Source organism: Calonectris borealis, chromosome 1 (genome assembly GCF_964195595.1).
Source record: "Calonectris borealis chromosome 1, bCalBor7.hap1.2, whole genome shotgun sequence".
NCBI classification, from domain to species: domain Eukaryota; kingdom Metazoa; phylum Chordata; class Aves; order Procellariiformes; family Procellariidae; genus Calonectris; species Calonectris borealis.
In genome coordinates, this window is record NC_134312.1 from 76,638,453 (window position 1) to 76,660,646 (window position 22,194).

General features: G+C 41.4%; 1 protein-coding gene across 6 annotated transcripts in view; it reads left to right on the top strand.

Annotated features, from left to right (window-relative positions):
• PPFIBP1 (PPFIB scaffold protein 1) overlaps positions 1-22,194 on the top strand; it is a 142,767-nt gene that overhangs the window by 104,925 nt on the left and 15,648 nt on the right. For 2 of the 6 annotated variants that reach the window (XM_075161306.1, XM_075161313.1), the window contains 12 exons: positions 3,968-4,060; positions 4,561-4,653; positions 6,425-6,539; positions 8,073-8,105; positions 9,425-9,486; positions 10,202-10,286; positions 13,260-13,417; positions 14,365-14,495; positions 16,052-16,105; positions 17,293-17,353; positions 18,434-18,463; positions 19,656-19,827. In XM_075161306.1, coding sequence (XP_075017407.1) covers positions 3,968-4,060; positions 4,561-4,653; positions 6,425-6,539; positions 8,073-8,105; positions 9,425-9,486; positions 10,202-10,286; positions 13,260-13,417; positions 14,365-14,495; positions 16,052-16,105; positions 17,293-17,353; positions 18,434-18,463; positions 19,656-19,827 — 1,087 coding nt within the window. Of the gene's footprint in view, positions 1-3,967; positions 4,061-4,560; positions 4,654-6,424; positions 6,540-8,072; positions 8,106-9,424; positions 9,487-10,201; positions 10,287-13,259; positions 13,418-14,364; positions 14,496-16,051; positions 16,106-17,292; positions 17,354-18,433; positions 18,464-19,655; positions 19,828-21,270; positions 21,304-22,194 lie in introns of all 6 variants that reach the window. The other 4 variants (XM_075161295.1, XM_075161322.1, XM_075161340.1 and 1 more) reach the window with 4 other exon arrangements.

The following is a 22,194-nucleotide window of genomic DNA, read 5'->3' on the forward strand; positions in this document are numbered from 1 at the left end:
AAAAGAAAGTGAAAATAAAAAACACATTGACATCTTAAAACAACTTTTGGAGCTACTGTCTGCTACCATTCAGATTAAATCCTTCATATTATCCAGTTTTGACTTATGTCTGTCATGGCACCTTCCCATTCCAGCTTGGTAGGTTTCTCATATTCACCATTCTTTCTCTAAACAGATGCTTCACTAGATGTATAAGCTTTTTTTCCTTTGTGCTCTAGGACTTTCCTGTCTAGATGTTCACAAATACACAGCTTTTTCAAAGCTAATTGTATACTTAGTAGAGATTTAGAATTGTTCTGTTCTTTAAATCATTCCAGTCTTTCCACTTTCTCAGCAGACACCAGTATTATTTTCCTTAAAGAGCACGGGTGGTCTGAGTTGGGCTGAGTTTCTGTAAGAAAATATCGTACGAGGGAGTTTAGGGAGGAGTCCATAACCAGACATGGTCTTTGAAGCAGCAGCCAGAGGTTAAACTGGCTCACTCATGGGGAATTCTTCGTAATTTAAACACCACCAGTCTCCTTTGTGCAGATGAATTTCAGAGTGGAGCAAAACTACAAATGTAGTTTGTGTTTCTTGTGCCAGTAAGGAAGCCTCTGACCTCTGAAGCTTAAAATTATCATTGCTTTTTTGTGCCTCCCTGACCGGGCCATGAAGAGAGCAAGTAACATGAGCAGGGAAGGAAAAGCTGTGGGAAATAGGAGTCCGTATGTCCCACCCCGTCAGCTCCATTCATGGATCCGTGCGAGGAACAGCCGTTGGGTGTTTGCATGGAGGGACTTGACCCTGGATCAGAAGAGGACCGTTTGATGGCTCTTTCCTGTTTTGCAGGTTTTTGAGACAGGAACATGCATTATGCCCAGGGCAGGTATTTTAACCCATCTGTGGGTGCCCGAAGAGGAGGTATTAAATACAAGCAGAGCAGGTGCCATACACTGGCCACCATGTGGGTGACTGTTCTACTGCTGGTTCATCCAAGTCAGCCAGGGAACGCAGTGGGTTTTTGGTCTGATCTCAGATCCCTATGAACCCGTTCAACACCCTCAGTGCCATGGGGACGTAGGCACCTCAAGCATCACGCTGGGCCCAAAACCTCTTCAGGCCATAAGCAGTTATAATGGTTGGCACCTACAGGTTTCAAACAGTGCTGTGATCTCCTTGCTGGGGCTGCCGCAGGAGGGGGCAAGGCACAGTCCTTGCTGTGAAAGGTTTGTAGTCAAAATCAGTTGAACAGAGAATAGTGGAAGAAAAGGGTAAATGTTTCAGGGCAGCAAGCAGGAAAGTGAAATACGCTGGGAAGATTAGGATTTCTTAGGGACCCTCAGTGCCTTGGACAATCTCTACCTCCAGTAGCTTGCCCAAAGTTAAATAGTAATTCAGTAGCAGGGCAGACAGCCCTGTTTGGGCCTTTTCTTTTTCCTCTGCTCTTTTATGCAAGGCTTGACCGTCTCTTGTACTAATGAGGGCCTGTATATGGCACCTGGTGAATCTTTAATGTACTCCTCTGCCTCAAAAAGATGAGAATGAATGTCATTTACAGTTACTGTGTTGTAGATAACTTAAGACGTGAGTTAATGTTGCACTTGCAAGAGAGTAATTGAAAATATTTTTAGGGCAAAGCATGCTGTTATGACTTGTATTTAGTTCTATTTAATCCTTGAGCAAATTGTACAGTATTTTTGGTGACCAGTTACCAAAAATGGTAAAGGATCCGATTACCCATCGGGCCCGTAAGAGATTAAGCAGAAGAATTTAGTTTCTGCTCCAAGATCTTACACTCTTGAATTCTGGTTGCAAGATTGCTCTCTTTTCCGTGACATTGTGAGTGCATCTTGACATTTCTGTTAATCTATATGGGTTGCGCTAACTTTTTTCATAAAAGGAGCAGAGTTCTACTTTGTCACTCCTTTTGCTCAGAGGGGCCTATTGAATACGGATAACTGGTTTCCCTCTCTTCCTCCAGTATTTTAGAAGTCACATAGTTCAAGTGATGAATATGTAGGCAACAACCTCAGCAGATATTGCTACACAGCATATTTTGGCATTGGATCATGGCAAAGCAAAAGTGATGGCTGCAGGAGAGAAAAGCCCCAAGCAAATCAATTGTCATAGTGTCAAAGCTGACCATCAGACCTGGGAACAGAGATTTGTTAGAGATCTCAAACACTTGCTGTTGATAAGAAACAGATCAATTAATGTAGTCATGCAGACTGACATCCATGTACATTTATACAGAAGAGTGATGTGCTTTGTGAAGGTCACACATTGAAGAATCAGTGAGGAACTGCAGGTGTGTCCAAATCAGAAAGTCATACATTAGCAGTGGAAATTACTAATAGCATCAAAATATTCTGTGTTTTTATTTTCCTTGTAGTTCTGGTAATTGAGCTTGGATCTTGCTAAAGAAATACAGATGCTGCTCTGTTACCATGAGATTCATTAAGCACAAAATAATAACTGGGGGCTTGTAAGCTTAGAAAATGTGGCATGGGGCTGGAAGGCAGATGTTACCAGGTACCCATAAATACTCTTTAAATGTCAGCTGCTGGTTTGTTAATTTATAAATTATAAATCTCTACTAATTACACACTTAGGTCTGAAAAATTGTGCTTACAGTTGTTAGCTCAATGTACAGTGTTGCTTGACATGGATAGGATTTGCCTTACCATGTAGGAAAGACAAGCCAACCAAGTACCATACTATCTTCTTGGTAGTTTAAAAGTCTTTGTACTGCAGTTCAAGTCTCTTATGTTTTCTAGGGTGCACAGAGAGTTTATCTCCTCTTTTGAAGAGTTTCCCGGCAATACAACATTACAATAGCTGCTGAGAAACTGCCTTTTTTTCTTTTTTTTTCTTCTTTTTTTTTTTCTTTTTTTTTTCTTTTTTTACACAAACGTGTCGCTGATTTGGTGTCCATACATAAACTAAAGGTCAGTGAGATATACATGAGGCAGAAGCTTGCTGGACATCTTTGAGTTGTGCAAAAGCCACAGCTTTCTGGTAATGTGTTTCCCTGCTGAGCAGGAAGATCATTTTTCCCAATAAGCTGTGGTTTGTTATGTTTTATATGGAGGGACACTTTGTCCTGGCTGTCCCCCAGGCTTCCAGCAGGTCTGCAGCTGGCTACTTGAGATCCCACTTTCCCATCTAGAGGATGGGGAGGTTTGGAGAAAGAGTGCCTTGCACCTTGGTGGGGCGGTCAAACTCAGGGTTCGTTTGACCACTGCAGGAAGGGAGCTGTAGAACTGGTGGCACTCAGGGCTGACTTCCAAACCTGGTAGGTCTCTCCAGGAGGATGGCCAGGAGGTCAAGCCGTTCTCCTGAGGGAGCTCAGATGTGAGTTGGTGGTGGCTCCGAGTTTCTTCCAAACCAGGCTGAATTTGCAAAGCTCAGATTTAGTGGTGCCATTGGCGCTTAAAACACATATGCCGTTGTGCTTGTAGAAACCAGTGATGGCTTTTCCATTCAACCTTCAGTTAGAGGGGCTCATCTGAGTGATGGAAACATGGATTTACACTGTAATTGCTTCATATTTTGAAAAGGCGGGTGACGGCTGGTGAGGCTGGGGTGGGAGGGACTGGGGAGGGGAGGATGTGGCTACTGCTTATTGAAGGATGGCTGCCACGGTTTTCCATTACCTGCTCGTAGTGGTGGACATCCCAGCAGTTGAGCAGCCAGAGAGGCAGGAGGCCTTTCTTGGCCCTCAGCCCAGGGAACACAACTTGAATTTATGTCTCCCTTTGTCCTCTGCCCTCTTGCATTCAGTGCAGTAGTGCAGGAACTGAGAAATACAGTCGCTGGATATCTAGGAGGCTCTGAATTGCCTGACTTAGCTATGAATTTAGGTGGTGTGGTTTTGTGTACGGAGTGCCTTTTATTGCTGCTGTCTTACCAATGGGTAGCTATTGTTCTGGTTTGTTTTCTGAATTTGCTTGTTGTTTCTCGTCTTGTTTTTCCCCTCACTCAGGATTTGATCCAGGAAATAAATGAATTGCGGTTGAGAGTGGGAGAAATGGACAACGAAAGACTCCAGTATGAGAAAAAACTGAAAACGACCAAAGTAAGTGAGGCTGAGGGGAAGAAGCAGAGATGGGTGTAAGCCAGGCTTTAGAAGTTTGCTCTCTTTTCCCCAATCCTTGCCCGCACCCTGCAAAATCCTGAGCACACTCAGGCCCGGGGGTTTCATGGTACTTACTTAGCAACAGGGGTTATTTCCAAATTTCATGCTATGGTTTTCAGATCTGGGCATTGTTTTTTATGAAGGATAACTTACTGTGCAGCTGGCTGTTATCAGTAAATTTAGTACCTCTTTAGACCCTTGTTTCACATATGTGTCAAGAAACTCCAGTTGCAATACATAAGGCATGTGCCATAGATGAGACCAAAGCTGAGCATTTATTTTCTTCTAAATGTGCTAAAAATCAGCCATTTCTGAAGAGAAAGCATTCACCTAAGTAATTCTAGCAGCCTGTTTCTGTAAGTGTCTAACTTCTCTTTGCCATTTAGCCTTGTCTCTTTTCTATCTTTAGTTTTCTCTCACTCCTCTGTCTCTGTTACCAGTCTTTAATGGCCAAACTTTCTAGTATGAAAATCAAAGTGGGTCAGATGCAGTATGAAAAGCAGCGGATGGAGCAAAAAAGCCAGATGCTAAAGGTGTAGTAGTTTCTGGGTAACATTGGGCCTGTTTTGAATTCTTCATGTTCCACTGTTTTACGGTTTGTCTTGCATTGTGCTGTCATTCTCTGTTCTTCATTAATTACTGTGTGTTGATATGCAGTGCGCCCTTTCCCATTAGATGTGGAAAGCTCTTGATGTAGATATTCCTTGTAAACAGCTTTTATATTGGATGGGAGAGGATTTTAGTATTGTGAACTTTGCATAGGTTACACATAATGGAATTAGACTTGGGTTAAAATCATTCCCCTTCCAAGGGAAGATTGCCTCTTCTGTAGCTTACATCCATTTTTCAGACGGAACTTTTTCTCACCTTTTTAGAGAAAATGTATTCATGAAAACTAGCTAGAAAATAGTGATTCTTTTATACCGTCCCCTCTCCCCCGTGTAAATGTACATATTGTGTTTCTAATTCAGGCGAAGAAATACACATCAACAGCCACATGCAGCTCTAGTTGCCTATGGGTATAACAGCAGCTTCTCAAGTGACCAAGACATGGTCTTGTTTTAGAGAAACGTGGGTCCTACACTGGCAGAAATCCCATCAAAATCAGTACCAAGTTGGAGCACTGGAGGATTGCATTGTCCAACCACTGTTCTGGAAGAAGCTTTGATTTCTTGGCAATTTTAAGATTGATCTTTTTTTTAATGGTGCTTTAGAGCAAACAGGAACCAATTTCAGGAAATTCTGTAGTCTGGGCCATAGTCTGGGTTGCAGACGTCACTATATGTTTGCAACAGATCTTTTGAGGGAAGCTCAGGAATATATCTAAGCCACAGTATTCTAGTTTGGTTTATTCCTTTAAGGATTTAAAACTTCAGTTAGAAGCTGTAAATGCCAAAATTATGAGTCTTGCCTTGTTTTGTTTTGTTTACAAACTGAACAAATTAAATTTTCAGTGTTGGGTACATTTGCACTGAGGGTCCTGTCTTGATGATGCTGTTGCACAAGATATCCTCGGACATCAAAGAAACATGTTACTAAACTGGGTAGGATTTGACTCAAATTTTAAAAAGTTAAATGCATGGATCCGTGCCAGTCACTTGCTAGTGCAGATGGTTAGATCTAAGTTAAATTTTGACAGCATTTATCTAATACACCCCAACTCCCCCAAACACCATCTGTCTTATTCCCATGAATCTCAACTCTAAGCTTCCTTTCCTAATGCTTGATCGGCAAACTCAAACTGTGGCAGAGGTACCACATTTTCATCTGAACTGCTTTCCAGTATGTGTTTATGTGCTTGATGGTGTCGTGATTGATTTTTCTTTCATAGAAGCAGTGGTTATTTCTGAAACTGTCCTCAGCCTGGTGTAAGCACGGTTCCATAATTGTCCAGCTCTGACCATGCAAAATGCCCTATAAATACCAAAATAAGTGTTTGTAAATTTTAGCATCCAGCCTCATCACCTGCACCTTTTCTGTCTCTGCAAGGTTAAATAAGAAAACTGCTTTTTGCTTTACACTTTTGGTTTTTAAATTTAGATGTAAAATCTCTTTTCAATTATACATGAGACCAACACTTTCGGACCATAGGCCCCCTGGTTTTGCCCCCTTATGGGCTCAGCGGTCTGTTGTGATGTTCAGAGTCAGTTTGGTGGGTGTACCCTCAGCCAGTGTAAATGCCAGGGGGCCCTCGGTCGTTTCCACCAGCTGAGGACCTGTCCACTGTACTTCATAGGAGGGAATTTTGGAAACGTCTCAGATGTGTGTGGAAGGTGTCACTGAGTGATTCTGTGTCTGTTACAGGATGAGCTAGCAGCTTTGAAAGACAAATTGGAGCAGAAGGAAGCCGAGGTAAAAAGGTTGCAAGAAAAATTGGTTTGCAAGCTGAAAGGAGAAGGAATTGAAATACTGGACAGAGGTAAGAAGAAGGGAGGCTCTCTCACCATGTCCTCCTCGGTCACCTCATCTGAGGTCATGTTTCCATGAATGGTTGTACAGGCAATAACAGAAAAAAGCCTCAATTTTCATACACTTTCTGTCTTTGTGTTTACTTCTTTTAATATATTTAGTGGGTGTCCACGATGCACCTGCTGAACCTACTGTCATAGCAAGTTCTTGATCAACTTTAAACTAGCCTAAGTAATCCCTAGTTAGCTCTTTACGTGGCTTGCATGGTGCCTTAAAAGATGCAGTTTACATTGGCAAAGAAATCCTTAAACTAATTTCAACAAGTTCCCCGAAAAGATTGTATTGAGAAGGAAACTTTCTGTGTGGGTATCTATGGTGGGCTTTGCTTGTACACCCCTTACTGGTAAGGAAGGGGAAATGCCATACTGCAAACCAAAGTGTGATGTGTACCAGCAAATATTCAGTGTGGACCTAGCCATAAGTAGGTGAAATTGAGGACTGGTTCTGGATTTGTGCACTGCTTAAGTCTAAATCCTAATTAAGCTTGAATTAGCACAGAAATTTTACATGTCAGATAATTCTTCTATTTGCTTGCATAGAAGAAACAAAATCAGTATTTATTTGGGGGAAACTTAGATTCGGGAATTTATTTAAAAATAGAAATGTTTCTTTAAAGCCTCACAAAAATTTTCCACAGACTTTTTTGACCTGCTGCAATTTCACTTCTGAATATCTCTCGCTGATAGTTATTGCTGATTTTAAGATTGCGCTTTTAAAGTATGTTTTTTAGAAGAATAAAGCCACAAGAGATTAATTAGTCTCCTCCCCTGACCTGAGGAGGAAAACGCTGTGTGTAGATTCTCACATTTTATTTAATAAAACAATCTGTTTTCAAAACCACTGCGTAAGATCACTAAAAGTGACAAGTGAACCATGATTCCTTTTTTTTTTTTAAGAACATTTAAATGTGAACAAGGTCTGACTTTATTGCATTTATGACTACTTATATGGGGCTTTTCTTCCTGGGGGCGGCTGTGTACATTGAACTCCCATTACCCTCTGGTGTCTCAGCTTTAGGTTAGTTTTCAGTATAGCTCAGCAGGAGATCTTCTGCTACGATGAACCATGTTTTTTCTGCCTTGGACCAATATTAAGAAATGCTGTTTGCAGATGACACTGGTTATCTGCTCCATTAGCTGAATTATGCTTTCTGAACAAATATGCATACATTATCACTTAGCTGGCTTTTGCCAGTAAAGTGTTAGTTTCAGAGTAGTCTATTGGTATAAGCCGTTTCTGAGGCCTTACAAGTGAAAAGTTGAAAAATGTATCCTTGAGACAGGTAGTTGTGCATGAGAGCAGTGAGACTATTTTGTGTCATTAGGAACTTTAGCACCAGGGGAGTGCATGAAACCGTGAACTGCTTGCTTCTGCAGTAATACGTGAGGAACAGTTGACTCCTTAAGTATCAATATTTTGTTAAAAGTTATTTAATGTCATAACCTTCATGCTAATTTCAAATCCAATGGATTTTCCTGCACAGATGAAAATTGTAAAAAGAAGCTCAAAGATAAAAGTAAGGTTTCTGGTGTCTTTCCACAAGCATTTGCATTTCAGAAGTGCTTTCCAGAATAGCTTTCTGCATGTGTTTGCAAAACTGCTTTAACAAACGTTGTTAGGTTGCATCATCTATAACCCTTAGTTACACTTACAGTAAAATTTGAGAATAAGTGTGGACATATCAAACTCGAAATACAAAGTTTTCTGAAGAAAAGCTGATAGACAAAGATTTGGTCTCATGGGGTCTCACAAAACAGTTGCCTGTCAATGAAATGCAGTCGCAATCCAGTAAACCAGATTTTCAGTTAGCATAACTGAGTGAAAATCATTGGAACTGGATCAGTTGCTGTTTTAGCCCCATGTGTCTAAATGTCTTTCATCTAGAAAGCCAGCCAGGCAGCTTGTTTTCTTCTTGCATTTCATTAAGGAGGAAAATGTTCTTCCCAGTCGGTTTGTTTTCCAGAAATTTTAGGAAGTTAAGGTAAAATGTATTCTTGCCTGTGAATTTGGCCACCTGCCTATGTTTGTACTGAAATTTAAAGTTTACTTCATTTATGCAAGGTAGATTTTTAGCAAAAATGGAGATTATTTCCATTCTTTTGAATTTCTAGTCCAGAACACCTCCAAAATCTAACCTTGTTAGAACAAACATGTTTCCATGTATTTATACTTCTTTGTAAATAAGGATTATAGATGAGGTGCAGAACACTGTCGTCTGTATTAGGGACCTTTTCCAAGTCTGAACTACAATATATATTCTAGCATGACTGCTCATCACAGCAAATACTTGTATCATTCCATTGTGCTGTCCTCATTTCTACATTCATACTGAATTAAGACTAAGCATCACTGCACAATGCTTTCTTCATCATATCCATTAATCCTATTGCTTTGTATAGTGGGTTTTTGAGATGCCATTTGGGGTGTTTGTTGACTGTTGTAATGAGGATGTGTTTTATTGCACTCTAAATGTAGTCTTTTATATTTTGGACTTCTTGTTTTGCAATTATTTGATTATTTGAAAGATGGGGATAGTGAAAGTCAAGCAGTAGTTTTACTCTTGACTTTTCCATTTTTCCTAAGGGCTGGGGGGGTGGGTAAGGAAATATCCTAAATTTCATCATTTCCTTGATAAAAATGTCAGAAAAAAGGTTTTGAAAAGGGTTTTCTTCTATATATTTCCATCTAAAATAGGATTTAAGTGGCTTATGTTTTGTCTTTTAATTTGTGAATTTACTTTCAGATATAACTGAGTTGCTTCTAGGTTTTTTGTTTTTCTTACTTCCTTACACTGTCTTATTTAAATTGACTTAGAGAACTGTATTGTGTTTTTAGATATAGAGGTACAGAAAATGAAGAAGGCGGTAGAATCTCTAATGGCAGCAAATGAAGAGAAGGTAGCAAAGTCATTATTTTCTCAGTAATTATTCAGCAGATTGAGTTAAATCTCTAAGAAAATCTTCACATATGAACTTGTCACCATTCAATTAAAAACTCAAATTTGTGAGCATCAAAGATTAAACATCGTCAGAAGCACTGCAGTGCGTTTAAGGGACTGTAACTGAGCATTTATGAGCTCTGTCGCGTGTATACAGAGTCCTTACACTGTTGTGTCATTCAATTCAGTACAACTGCAATTTACACCATGTTCGGAAAATGTAAAGAGCTCCATACAAGTCCCATGAGATATCACAGGCTGCGTTTCCAAAAGGGCTTTCTGTAGCGTATGAATTGTTTTAATGTATGATTTTGCGCATTCATACACATGTGCGTTTTATAGGATGTTTTCTTTTGATCACCAAAGTCCTAAATCCTTTGTTTACTGCTTTCTTTGTACATGGCAAATTTATTGTACTCTACCTTTGACTTAACAAGGGAGCTGAAATCCACTTTCAAGGCTGGGACAATTCTGGTGATTAACCAGATGATAGTTTTTGCTAAATACAAGTTTTGATATTTCAAAGCCTCTCAGAGTACTGGGTCCTGTCCCATCCACACTGCCCATTTCTTTTAGTCTCACAGCCAATTAAACTGAAGAATATCTAGTATTTGTATTTCTTATTTTTGATTTGCTGAAGGAAGAAGCACAGTCACAACTTTCCTTTATCTTAGGATCGGAAGATAGAAGAGCTTCGGCAATCTCTGAATAGGTACAAGAAAGTTCAAGACATGGTGATATTGGCTCAAGGTAAAAAAGGTATTGTACAATAAAAAAAAATTAAACTCTACTCTCATTTAAAGTCTAAGTGCGTTGTGGTAGTGCTATATCGACTCTTAGACTTACTATCTTGGGAGGCATCTCTTAAGTAGAGTAAAAGCCAGTTCTTTAACTGGTGTGAACTGGCTAATGGCCTTTTTTGTCCAGGCAGCTGCACATTTGGGTGCTGTCCCATTTACCGTCTGGTAGTAGTAACTATTATTGTCATGTTGCTTATTTCTCCCTTGTAAAATTAGTTGGGATATGATAAGCTCTCAGGCTCTTTCCATAGCCTCCTGAAATGCCTTTCAGGACTGGCTGCTACATTAACTGCTAAAAATTGCTGTTCCCCTCTCTTGCATATATTCCTGGGGAGCAGTTGGTAGCTGAGCAGAAGAGTGCCTGAGCATGCACGTTCCTACAAGCCAAACCAGCACCACCCCAGCGGCTGTGCACGCTGTAATAGCAATGCCCGAGAGCTGCAAAAATGTCTGTAGCAAAGTGGATGTGCAGCCAGGACTGTGTTGCGATGACACGCCATGTCTTTGGCACGTAATGAAGCCTTCACAAACCACCATGTGCAGCAGCTGTGGAATAGTTCTCCTTCCTTACTGCAGTGGGGAACCAGGCTGGCTTTTCCTACCAGTCTTTTTTCACACATCCCCCAAAAAAAGCCTTATCTGCCACTAGATAATGAGCTTAACTGTGTGGCTGAAATGGTGGCTATAATATATACTGTAACACGTAACGGTCTGTTCCGTATGTCCCAAGACTGGTGGAAGTTTCCAAATCCAGGAGCTTCTGATCCCCAAAGGTGATAAATGTTGAGGTGGTCATCAGTTTGATGTAATTATATTGAATACCCTATCTCTCGCCTTTCTCCCTTAAAAGAAAATCAAAAGAAACACGTGTAGAACATTACACTGAAATGGTTCTGGGTTTGAGATGAAAATGCTTAGATGTTAGAAAATGAGCATCTCCCTTTACAGCAATAATCCTGGCCTGGTGGGTTTATTCCCTGCATCATCCTGTTCTTTCAGCACTCAAGTTGCATTTTGTAGGTCACTGTCCTCTGAAAGACCCGTCCCCAACAAATTTTAGACATTAGCATTCTGATAATATATGCACTTATAATATATGCACAACTTAAAGTCTGCACCACAGTGTTGTATTAGTGCCTTATGGAAACCTTCTTTGTCATTGAGTCCTCTGAAGGCCAGGAAGGCCAACCCAGCCTTCCACAGACCTTGAATTGACCCGAGCTCGTTGCCTGAGCTTCTATAGGACAGACAAGGACTTGTGGCTTTTGTTGGCCATGCAGATGTTGGAGGTGGATAACCTTCCTAGGAGAGGGAGGTAGGAGCCCCCAGGGATCCTTTCAAAGAGTGAAGATTGTCAATAGCCAGCAATGAGTGAGGAGGCAAAACATGCATTTTTGTGGTGGTGGATTCACGTTTGGGCTCTTGGGTCTGCTGTCTTGGGCTAAGACAGGAAAAGTGGAGGGCAGAGCCCCATCTGGACAATGCTGCCAAGACTGGGGCTAAGACCCAGGGAAAAGAGAGGTTTCTGGTGCCCTTCTTTGCTTCTGCCTGGCTTTTGAGAGGTCACCCCTGTGGGAAGGCGGTGATTGCAGCAAGGAGATCCCCAACTCCGCTCCTGAGGGCACCAGCTGATTTGCAGGGCCACATGAAAGCCCTTGACCATGGTCTCCAGCTGCCTGTCCTGCTCCCCCACGAGCACTGCAGCCCTGAGCTGGGTGTAGCAGTGGCTTCAGGGAGCAGCTTCTCTTAGTCTGGCATCGTGGACGTAAGCCCAGGTGGGAGCTGGCACGTGCCAGAGCATGCTGGGCTGAGAACTCTCTGTGGGCTTTGGATCTTGGTATGTAAAGGCTTTTCCTTCCCTAAAACCGCTGAGGGGCACTAAGGACACAGCTGCATGTCTTCGATCTGCAAGGCTGGGAAAGCACATTATCAGTGAGGGAAGAGGAAAGATGGTGATGAGGGCAAAACACCGTGTTGAGTGTTGGAGAAGAGGAATAGCATTTTTTGAATAGATATTGCTCTTTCATGCAGTGCTATGCCTTCAGACAGGAGGATGTTAAAACAGACCTTGGGTCTCTGGGAACTGTGCTTTATGGTCAATTCATGGAGCATGGACAGAGATTTCAGGCAGTGAAAAATGAGCAAGAGAGGTTTTTGCTGTGAACAGACTTTAGCTTGTATTTGCATCAGATCTTTGGCAATGAGTGCTAGGTGTCTGCTCACTTTTTAGAAAGTATTGGTTGCCTTTAACTTTTTCTTGTCAGTGTCAGTACTCTGGTATCGATGACAAGTGTGGAAATCCAAGCCTTTTGGTAATACTGATGTAGTTCAGGAACAGTGAGTCGCTCATTGGGAGCAGAGGATGCCAGATGCTGATGCGGGCTATGGCATTAACTAAATGAGACACACTCAGTTTGTGGCAGTCTGCAAACATAATGCAGTCTCTTAAAAGCTGGTGTTAGAATCTTGTGCGGTAGGCTGCATTTTTCCCGTGGGTAACTCAAAGATACCATAGACACATCTTAAGTTTCAGGCAGACTTGACCCCCTGGTCTTTCTTTAGTGAATAAGGGAAAATAAGTATTTAGTATGAAATTCCAGAACACAGGACAGGAAATAACTACTCCAGTTTATTCAGCTTGTTGAAACTGATCCCACTAAATGCCCTGAGGGCATTTGATGGGGTTTTTTGCTGTCAGATGTATGTCTTCCCTCTGCTCCAACCCTGCTGTGTTGTGGTGGTTGAATTAGGAAGCGACATTTGGTAATGACTCCCCTTCTCCTATTGTAGTCTGTCCTAAAAAAAAAAAATAATCCTAGCCTCTTCCCTTTTTGGCCCATAAATGAGCACGCCGGCTGTGCCTTGCATGGGAACGAGGGTCATCATGTATCCAGAAGTAAAGCCAACAAGTTTCCATTTTCTCTCCCTTCAGGCAAGGAAAGTGATGGTGAAGACTTCTTGAATTCAGGGTCTGTTTCCATGGTTTTATTGGACACACCAAGTCTGACTGACCCAGAGAAAAGCCCATCCCCAACCCCAGTAACAGCATCTCCAATCCACGATGAGTTTAACATGAATATTCACGAAGAGGTATCTTTTTTCTTCCTCATTTAATGCCATCACTCCTTGAAAACATTGCTTGTGCTGGATTCATATTGCAGATGCCAAAACTCAAGTTTCTGAAAAGATTTTTTCTGAGTTGCACAGTTTTTAGTAATGTCCCATATCCTTTTGGAGAATGTAGTTTTCTTGTGAAAGCTGCTGAGGAGTTTCATTTGAGTTCAGTTAAATTTATTTTTCTTAATCATCAAATGGGATCAGGAGACAGCAGAGAGCTGTATTTGTCATGAGAATGGGTCTAAACTACTTTTTCTATCAAACATAGAAATGACTTTTCATATCAAACATAGCTGGTTTAGGAGCTGCATTTAATTTGTCAGGAACTTGAGATAAACATGTTGGGACTTACTTGATATATCCTGTCATATTTAAAAGGATTCAATCATCATTACATCCATTCAGTTAAATGATAAGTAGCTTGTGGTCCAATCTCTGATTTTTACAATCACATTTTCCAGTAATAAAACTATAGATCTCTTCTCTTAACGGTCTGAATCAGAGCAGGGACTTGACTTACTTAACTAAACAGCATGAACACACTATGAAGAAACCAAAATTAAATTAAATGTTTAGCAGCTTTTTGGTATTCTCTGAGTGGCTGAGGACAGGAGTAAACCTGAAAAGTGAGCTACCCTTCATGGAGTCTTTGGCAGAGAGAGAGTTAGCAGACAGCTTTGGGAGAATTACGAGATTTTGTCTATGCTGTAGCTTATCTGTGCAGCGATTCATGTTTTATCTTCAGTGCCATCTTTCAAGTAGTAAATCATTGTATTACAACAGAAAGAAAGAAAAAAAAATCACTTTTAAAAATCTTATTTCAGATCCTTCTTTCATAGTTTATCTGCTACTCCTTTTTCATTTATGACTGCTTAATTTCAGCTCAAAACAGTGTAACACATATTCTTCATTCTTTTTAGAATTCCTTACAGATCCACACCAGTATTTTACAGATTTCAATCCCTTCTTTTTCATCAACATCCAAGAACTCAGAAACTGTTGCAGAGAAAGTGAAAACACAGCCTAGGCCAGATCCTGCAAGTGACATAAGGTATTATTGTTTCCATGTATTTTTCAGTTGTAAATCCAATATTCTGTGATGTTTAATAAGAGTAATAATCTGTCAGTTACTGTATTGTCAAGTCATTAAGTCAGTTAAACAAGGCTAGCATTCACTTGACTAGCTATAGAAAACTAATCTTATGTTCGTGAAGTGTATTGATTAAATCTTTTTCAGTAAGCAAGTATTAGTTTGGTTGCTGTTGCTTGTAGCAGCACTCATACTCTATACCAGCTGCTTCGCAAGAAATGAACAGAAGGAGAGAAAAACTGATCTAATTAATGAAGGACACAGAATCATTATTTTTATCTAGGTTTACATCATCTAGGTCTGGCTGAGATAGTGTTGGCTGTGCTAGCACAAATGCATTCCTGATGATTTGCATTCAGACATTTTCCACAGTTGCTAAAGATTGGTGTAAGGCACTGCCAAAACTGCAACAAAAGAACTGTCTGGCTCTAACCTTTAGCTGCTAATGGAGCCCCAGAAGGAAACCCAAGCGGCGTTTCAAACGATCAGAGAAAGAGATATCCTTGCTGCTGTCCTTTGGCATGATGAAATGCAAAGATATTTCTCCGCTTGCTCTTATGAGAGCCCTGCCTGAGATTTTGAAAGCCGGACGAAATGTGTAGGCACAGCGTCCCAGCGAAGCCGGGATGGGGATGCGTGGCTGCACCCCGGCGCTGTGGCAGAGCTGTGGCACCCAGGGGCCTCCATGCCTGAACCCAGTGGCAGCCTCCTGGGTGAGAAGCAACCGTCAGCTTCCTCCAGCATTTCTAAGCCTGCACCCTCCTTGCCTGCGTGAGGAAACCCGGCCCCTGCAGATCTGGACTGGCACTGCAGGGAGTACTGAAAAGCACACCGGACTCACAGCTAGACCAAGGCTGTGCTAGGGTTTTTTCTTCTGGGTCCAAATCCCAGGCTTTATCTAAATGAGTATCAAATACTAAGAATCCAGAGGCAAGGAAATCTTGTTGGCTTAAAACTGTCATCGATCTTGATGTGAAAAATCAGCGCAAGCACAAGTTGATGTGTGATTTTTCTGGTTCCAGTCAAGGAAAGCATCCTATCCAGAAGATCAGCTTTGCTTGGTTTCCACTGCGCTGTGTCTCATGCAGTATTAGCCATCACCGGCAGGGATTTCATCTGTGTCCCGTCTTGGAAAAAACCAAACAAAGCACTAACCTCCAGCAAAATGCCCTGCACTGTGGGTGACCTGCAGGGAGCTGGTGACCTCCACTACTTGGTGCTGCTGCAGACCCTGCACATGCTGTAACCTCTGCATTTATTTAAGCTGAATAGTGCAGTATTGTCATCAACTTACAGGGCGAGTTGTCTTTCCTGGGGCTCTTGAGCTCACCTTTGTCCTTTATCTTTTACAAGACTTGCCACCATAGAGGGGAAAATTTGCCATGTGTTAGTACCGTAACAGCTGAAGTGAAAACAGGATTAAAGCAGGCTAAGATGATAGGATTTCTGTAACAGCAAGGTATTTGGATGGGATCCCCAGATACCTTACTTGTTTCATATCTTTTTTGTTTTTACAGTGAAGGAAGATCAACAGGTTCCTCCCCAGAAACTCAGCTGTGTGACAGCCCGGTGTAAGTATCATAATCAAAAATGTTTAGGAAACATATTTATATGTGATTGTTGACTTGAATCTCCCCCCAATGCACCCACATATTTTACATACACATGTAAATATGTCAACTAATTCTAGCCAAGATGATATTTAGTGGTGGTAGTTTTCTGCTCATGTCCTATGTTTTCATGATCATTATTTTTCAATGCTTTATCTGTGCACATGTGCAGTTAGTTTCTTCTACATTGTGAAGCATCTCTAATTGGGTTGTAGACTGTCAATATACTTTGAAATTTACATTTTTCCATAGTAAATGCGCACGTGATTTGCTTTTTTCTTTTGATAGTGGGAGAAAGGTGATCAGCTGACTACAATGAGAAAATAATTTTAATTTCTGCCACATAGCCATATTCCCTAGGGAAATCAGTGGGACTATTTATGAACATTTATGAAGTTGAGTCAAAGTGACCTGTTAGTAAGGAGCCTAAGTCAACAGGGTTTGTCTGGTATGCAGTGTGAGGCTCAGCAGCTGTTTTTATTTGGAGTGACTTAGTCAGTGCCACGAGAATATTCCCAAAAAGACAAATTCTAGTCCCCTTATATTGGTATAAAGATAGGTAACTTTGTCAAATTCAGTGAAGTTACTCTTAATTTATACCTGGTTGCGGGAAAAACTTTAATGGTAACTTTCTTTTCAACCAGACCTAAGTGTTCTAGACTGTAAATCCCACCAGAAGTTGGGGGATATCTGGTCCGAAATGGAAAATAGAACTGAAGATAAAATACTAAAACACACATGCTTGACTTAATATGCTTGGCTTCTTTAAGGATTAAATTAGTCAGAAGCCTGTTGCTAAAAATACTATTTTTCATAGCTTTTGTTTATATCACTTCCTTTGCCTGTGTAACTTCTGCTTGTACTTCTGAAAATACAACATTAAATAAGGAGCCAAAAATATCCAAAGGTAGGCATCATGTCACCGAAGCATTAGCAACAGTAATTAAGATGTGGAGGTTCTTGCAGTATCTCATCAAATTGCATGGGCTCTGATTAGTACATTGATTGCCTTAATTCAAAATGTCTTTGTTTTTAGTATATCTCATAGTGTATTATAATGCTTTCTTTAAAGCTGATTCCTGAGAGTGTGTTTATCTTAGCAAATTTAATTCCAGTAATTTGGCTTGCTTTTTATGTTGTTGTTTCAGAACTTCTTCGCTGCAGAAGTCCAGCAGTCTGAGCAGTTTGAGAAAAGAGACATCCGAAGCGGTTGGTTTGGTCTCTTACTTCCATCCTCTTAGAAGTAGGCGTGACATCTCTGTTGTGGCAGTGACCCCATGGACACTCTGTTGCCTTCTTCTGAGAAATTCTGAGTCAGAGTAGGGCTCTTCATGTCATGCATTAGCAATGGTCACGTACATGTGATATCTTCCAGATTTTATTAAAGGAGAAAATCTGTCCTTGAAAACACAGGCGCTTTTTTGCATGAGGCATTTACCACAGACTCTCTTGCTGTGTTTTTCCTCAGATAATGAGGGTTTTTTTTTTTTAGTTGATACGCTTTTCTGATTTAAGACAAGAAGAAAGTAAGTCCCACTACCATTTCCTGCCTGTGTTTAAGGCGAATAATTTTGGAAGGCCATGTAATTAATGCATTATAAAATACAGTCTGGCATGACTATATGCTTTAGGTAGTCAGGGACAAAATACTGAGCCTTTGTAGGTCTGGTGATAGCTTTGGCTTAGGTCTCTTTTGAAGTGACCAAAAGCAGCCAGCCTCTAACAATGTCATCAAATCAGGGCAATTCCTGTGCTCTTTTTTGACAGCCTAAACTCCTGAAAGCTCCTGAGTTCCCTGATACCCAAGCTGCTGAGCTGTGCCTTACAGCTCCCGAGGGATGTTGACAGGACTGAAAATGTAACCAGAACTTGATGATGAGAGCTAGAGTTCATGACTTAGGGAGGTTTTTTTGTTTGTTTGGACAGCCAAGGAGTGGAGGCTGTGGATGTTTTGCCTACTTGGCTTCTACCCTGTCTGATTTGTGCTTTGGGTCCCTCAGCCAGCTGTGCCCATTAGTGCCTTAACAGACGGCATATCACTAATTATGTACACAGCTAATCCTTTAAAAAGTAAATCAAAGCAACTGTATTTTCATGTCAGCTCACTCACCTCAAAGAAAGCAAGAATTAATCTGTGTGAAACACAGCTCTGAAGAGATTTATTTTGGGGGAAAAAATAGGCAGAGAAGGGTATTTCAGTCAGAATTTAACTCAGGGTAACCATAATGAACTGAATACTGGCTATAAACCATGACTTTTTAAATGTCTTTCTCAATCTTTCACAAACAGGACAGAGATTCTGCACAGAAGCCAACAGAGGTAACGTGTGTGTGTGCGCTCGTGCGCGTACTTGGAGAAACACAGACAGAGAGCAGGTGTTGAAAGGCTCAGTTGTATGAAATTGCAGCATGCAGCTCCAGAGGGGAAAATAGGAGACCTGCAGACAAGATAGCAAGGAATATATGATGGTTGTCACCATCACTTCAGAGTCAGGCTTATAGTGTCTTGCACGTTCTTGTCTTCTCACACATGGATTATCTTTCAGTCTGGTTGAGCATAAGATTGCCATCTAAGCTAATGTTTCCCCCACATGGTCTACCACTAGATAATTAGCAAAGCTAACCATTAAGTATTTTACTGACTCTGTAATTACCTTTGATTAGTGTCTCTTTAAAAATCTTTGGCTTTCCAAATTGTTTTCTATGAGTAGCAACTGTGTTCCTAAAAAGACTGTCATTGCAGAACAGTTACCCTGTGGTACCGTATGGCCATAGTTTGCATGCAACAGTTATTACCTATAGGAAGACCTGAGCAGAGATGACATACCTCAGATACCACTTGTATGGTGAATGCTGTATCGATTCAGTAAGAGCCGAAGGATCATACTTGGATTGTGAATGGGTTTGCTTCCTCCTTCTTTTAAAGAGCCGGTGAAACAACCGGCAAGGTTAAAACTACTGCTTTAAATTGGTTAACTGGTGTGTCTGATGTCTGTCCTGGCCTTTATACTCCTTGCTTGATACTTAATTTCCTCTCAGCTTTGGCAGTGGACATAGTCAATTAATCCATTAATTCTGAAATTGCAGAGCAGTGATAGACAAAAAGAGCTGTCTGACACTTGGCAGAGAACCAATGTACTGTGGGGGTCTCGTCACTCTGTTTGCTTCCCACTGCCCCTACAGCTACCAGCAGGGGAGACAGAAACCCTGGAAAGCTGGAAAAGTTCAAAGCCTTCCAGGACTGTATTTTTACCTTTTCCATACCTGTAAGCCAGCCTTGCAGAAACTGAGAAACATCTTAAAGACAACATGTTACTCTTAGAAGATAGTGATAGTAATCCTAAGTCCTGAACATATTCAAATGAAGATCTTGTTTATGTTTTCCTTTATGGCTTTTACATTCTGTTTTCTTGTAGTAACAAATGAGAGGGACTCTCCAGATTATCTGTCAGCAGTCGAAAGGCCTTTTGCAATTCCCTGATACCGAATCTTTATTTCCCTAACTTGAGCAGGTTAAACCTCCTGTGGAAGGTAATAATTTCTCAACCCTCCCTCCAAAGTCTCCTTCTCATGGTGGCACAGGCGACGAGGATAGTTTTGGTACCCGTAAAGCCAGATCTTCGTTTGGACGAGGCTTTTTCAAGATAAAAAATAACAAGAGGACCGCGAGTGCCCCCAATTTGGGTAGGTATCATGCACCTGCATGCATATTCTGTGTCTTTTGAAGGGTCTTAACAGCTGCAACTGTCTTAAGAAGCAGGAAGGCCAGCCTTAGTCTCACTGTGACTTGGTGGCACTTTTCTCAATAGAATGTTTGGAAAATATAAAACAGCAACAAAAAACCCGGGGAAAAAACCTCACTGGTGTAATGAAGTATTTGATCTGTTTCACCCTCTGCTGTGATACCTCCCCTGGATTGCTGCTGTTTTGAAATGCTAGCTGTCTGGCAGTAGTTCACACATGGGATTTGTGGGCTTTTTTTTCCCCTGGCTCCATCCTCAGTTTATCTTTCATAAGATTTTCAGATGTACAGAAATGAGGCAACAGCCCTCAGTCTTCCTCTTTATTTTATGTGTATTTAAGCAGCCTTGCAAAAGAGATGGTGAAAACAGGAACAGGATTGACAAGTTATTCAAGCTCATGTTGATTTTTGGACCTGTAATGGCGGGGGGGGGGGTTGTTTTGGTATTGTCATTTGATGACATGTGCACATGACAAATAAATAAACAAAATGTTCTGCTTAATGCAGAAGTCACTATTGCCACCAGCTGAAATCCTACTTGCGTTCACTGCTCTGCTATGGTAGTCTTTCCACTGTTCCAGTTCAAGCATCAAGTGAGTCTGTGCATCAGATCTACTGCCATACATCTGAAGTTTTTGGCTTTCTCTTGCACAAGATTTAGGCATTTAGCTCTATCTTTCAGAAGCCTGAAGGGGGATAGCTTTCGCTTTGTTGAGCAGAAAAGTCTCCTGTTCTTACTTACTCAAAGACAATTTTAGACTTTTGTTCAAAAGAAATAACATACCTACACATGGGAACTTGCTAGCTTGCTTGGAATAGATGTACAGTCTATTCTGAGGGTTAGACTCTTTGCTTTGGTCTATTTCATGTGTGCTTTTGTGTAATCATTTGTTTCATCCTGAAATTAATTTGTCTAACAAAGTGGAGTACTTTTGGCTGTCCTAGAGGATTGGAAGATGGGCCATCTAGATCAGGGTCCTGTGAATTTGAGTAAGTTAGTTATGTTATCCAGATTTCAGTGCTTCCATCTGTAAAGCTGGTGTCCAGATACTTGCCGCCTCACGGGAGTCCGCATGAGTCATCTGCCCAATGTGTCATGGAGCAAGTGACCTCCCTGCACCAAAGTGACTGCAGTGCTGTTTTACCCTGTCCACCATACAGCTCGACTGCATTTCTTTTTTGTGAGAGGGGGGTTAGCAGTAAATTGGTTATCCTAATCTCTGTGTGAATTCAGCATTGCGTGTGGCGCATGTGTCTCATGTACCTCCCTCCTTTTGTCTTGTATTTTGCTGACGTAAGTTTTGAACTGTGTTTTACCTTGTCCCTCTGCGTGTTCTCTCCCATTGTGCTGCGTGTGGTTATGTGCGTTATTTGGATATCTGAAGATCGCAGTCGAAGTGCAAGTGCACCTACTTTAGGTATAGTAATCCTGCATGTCTGCCTGTACCAGCGCTGTGTTGTGACTGCTGCTAACAGCTGGTTATGGCCACACACTTTTCAAACAAGAACTAGACACCAGAGCTCTGCATCGAAACTTTTGTCCATCACTAAAAGGAGTTTTCATGTAACATCTGCCATCTGCTAAAAGTCAGCTGCGCCATTTCTCAGTAACTGCTACTAATCAGAGAGATTGCGGGTTAATTTGCAGAGACCTTTGCCGTAACTTTGAGCACAAAGTTACCCACAGTCCGAGGTAGCAGGTGAGTATCGGTGATGTTTAAATACCGGAGGCACCTTTGTGCTGTCGTCTGTCCTGGAGCCCCTGGAAGAACTTAAAGGCTGGCAAAGCAGGGAATGAGGTGTATTTCCTAGGTGTTCACTTAGCGGAGTTCTGGGGGGAAGGGTACGTAATTCCTCTTCTAAGATGTAGTTATATTTATTACATAATAAACGAATGAGAATTAATTGGGGCAGATGGGGATGGAGCCATTCACGTAGTAAAAATTAGTGTTGTGACGTAAGCGTTGCCTGGGTGGTTCTGGCAAGGACAGGCAAGACCTGCAAGATCCTGCCTTAGCAAGCAGAGCTGTGTCAGTCAGGGTGGTTGTACAGCCACCCAGTGTGTCCCTCGCTGACGAAGAGACCAAGTGGTCTGGGCTCTCTTGGTATCCCATGTGGCCTCCTAAATGTCAGCTGTTCTACGGGGTTGTGTCATTGCATGAAGGGGAGCAAGGTACAAGGAGCAAACGTTGCAATACCCGCAAATCTCTGCTACTAATGCACCCAACCTTGTCCTTCTCTAGAATGCTGTTTAAATGTGTTTTTTCTAAGCTAGCACTTTTTCTTATACAAGTAAAGCAAAAACCACA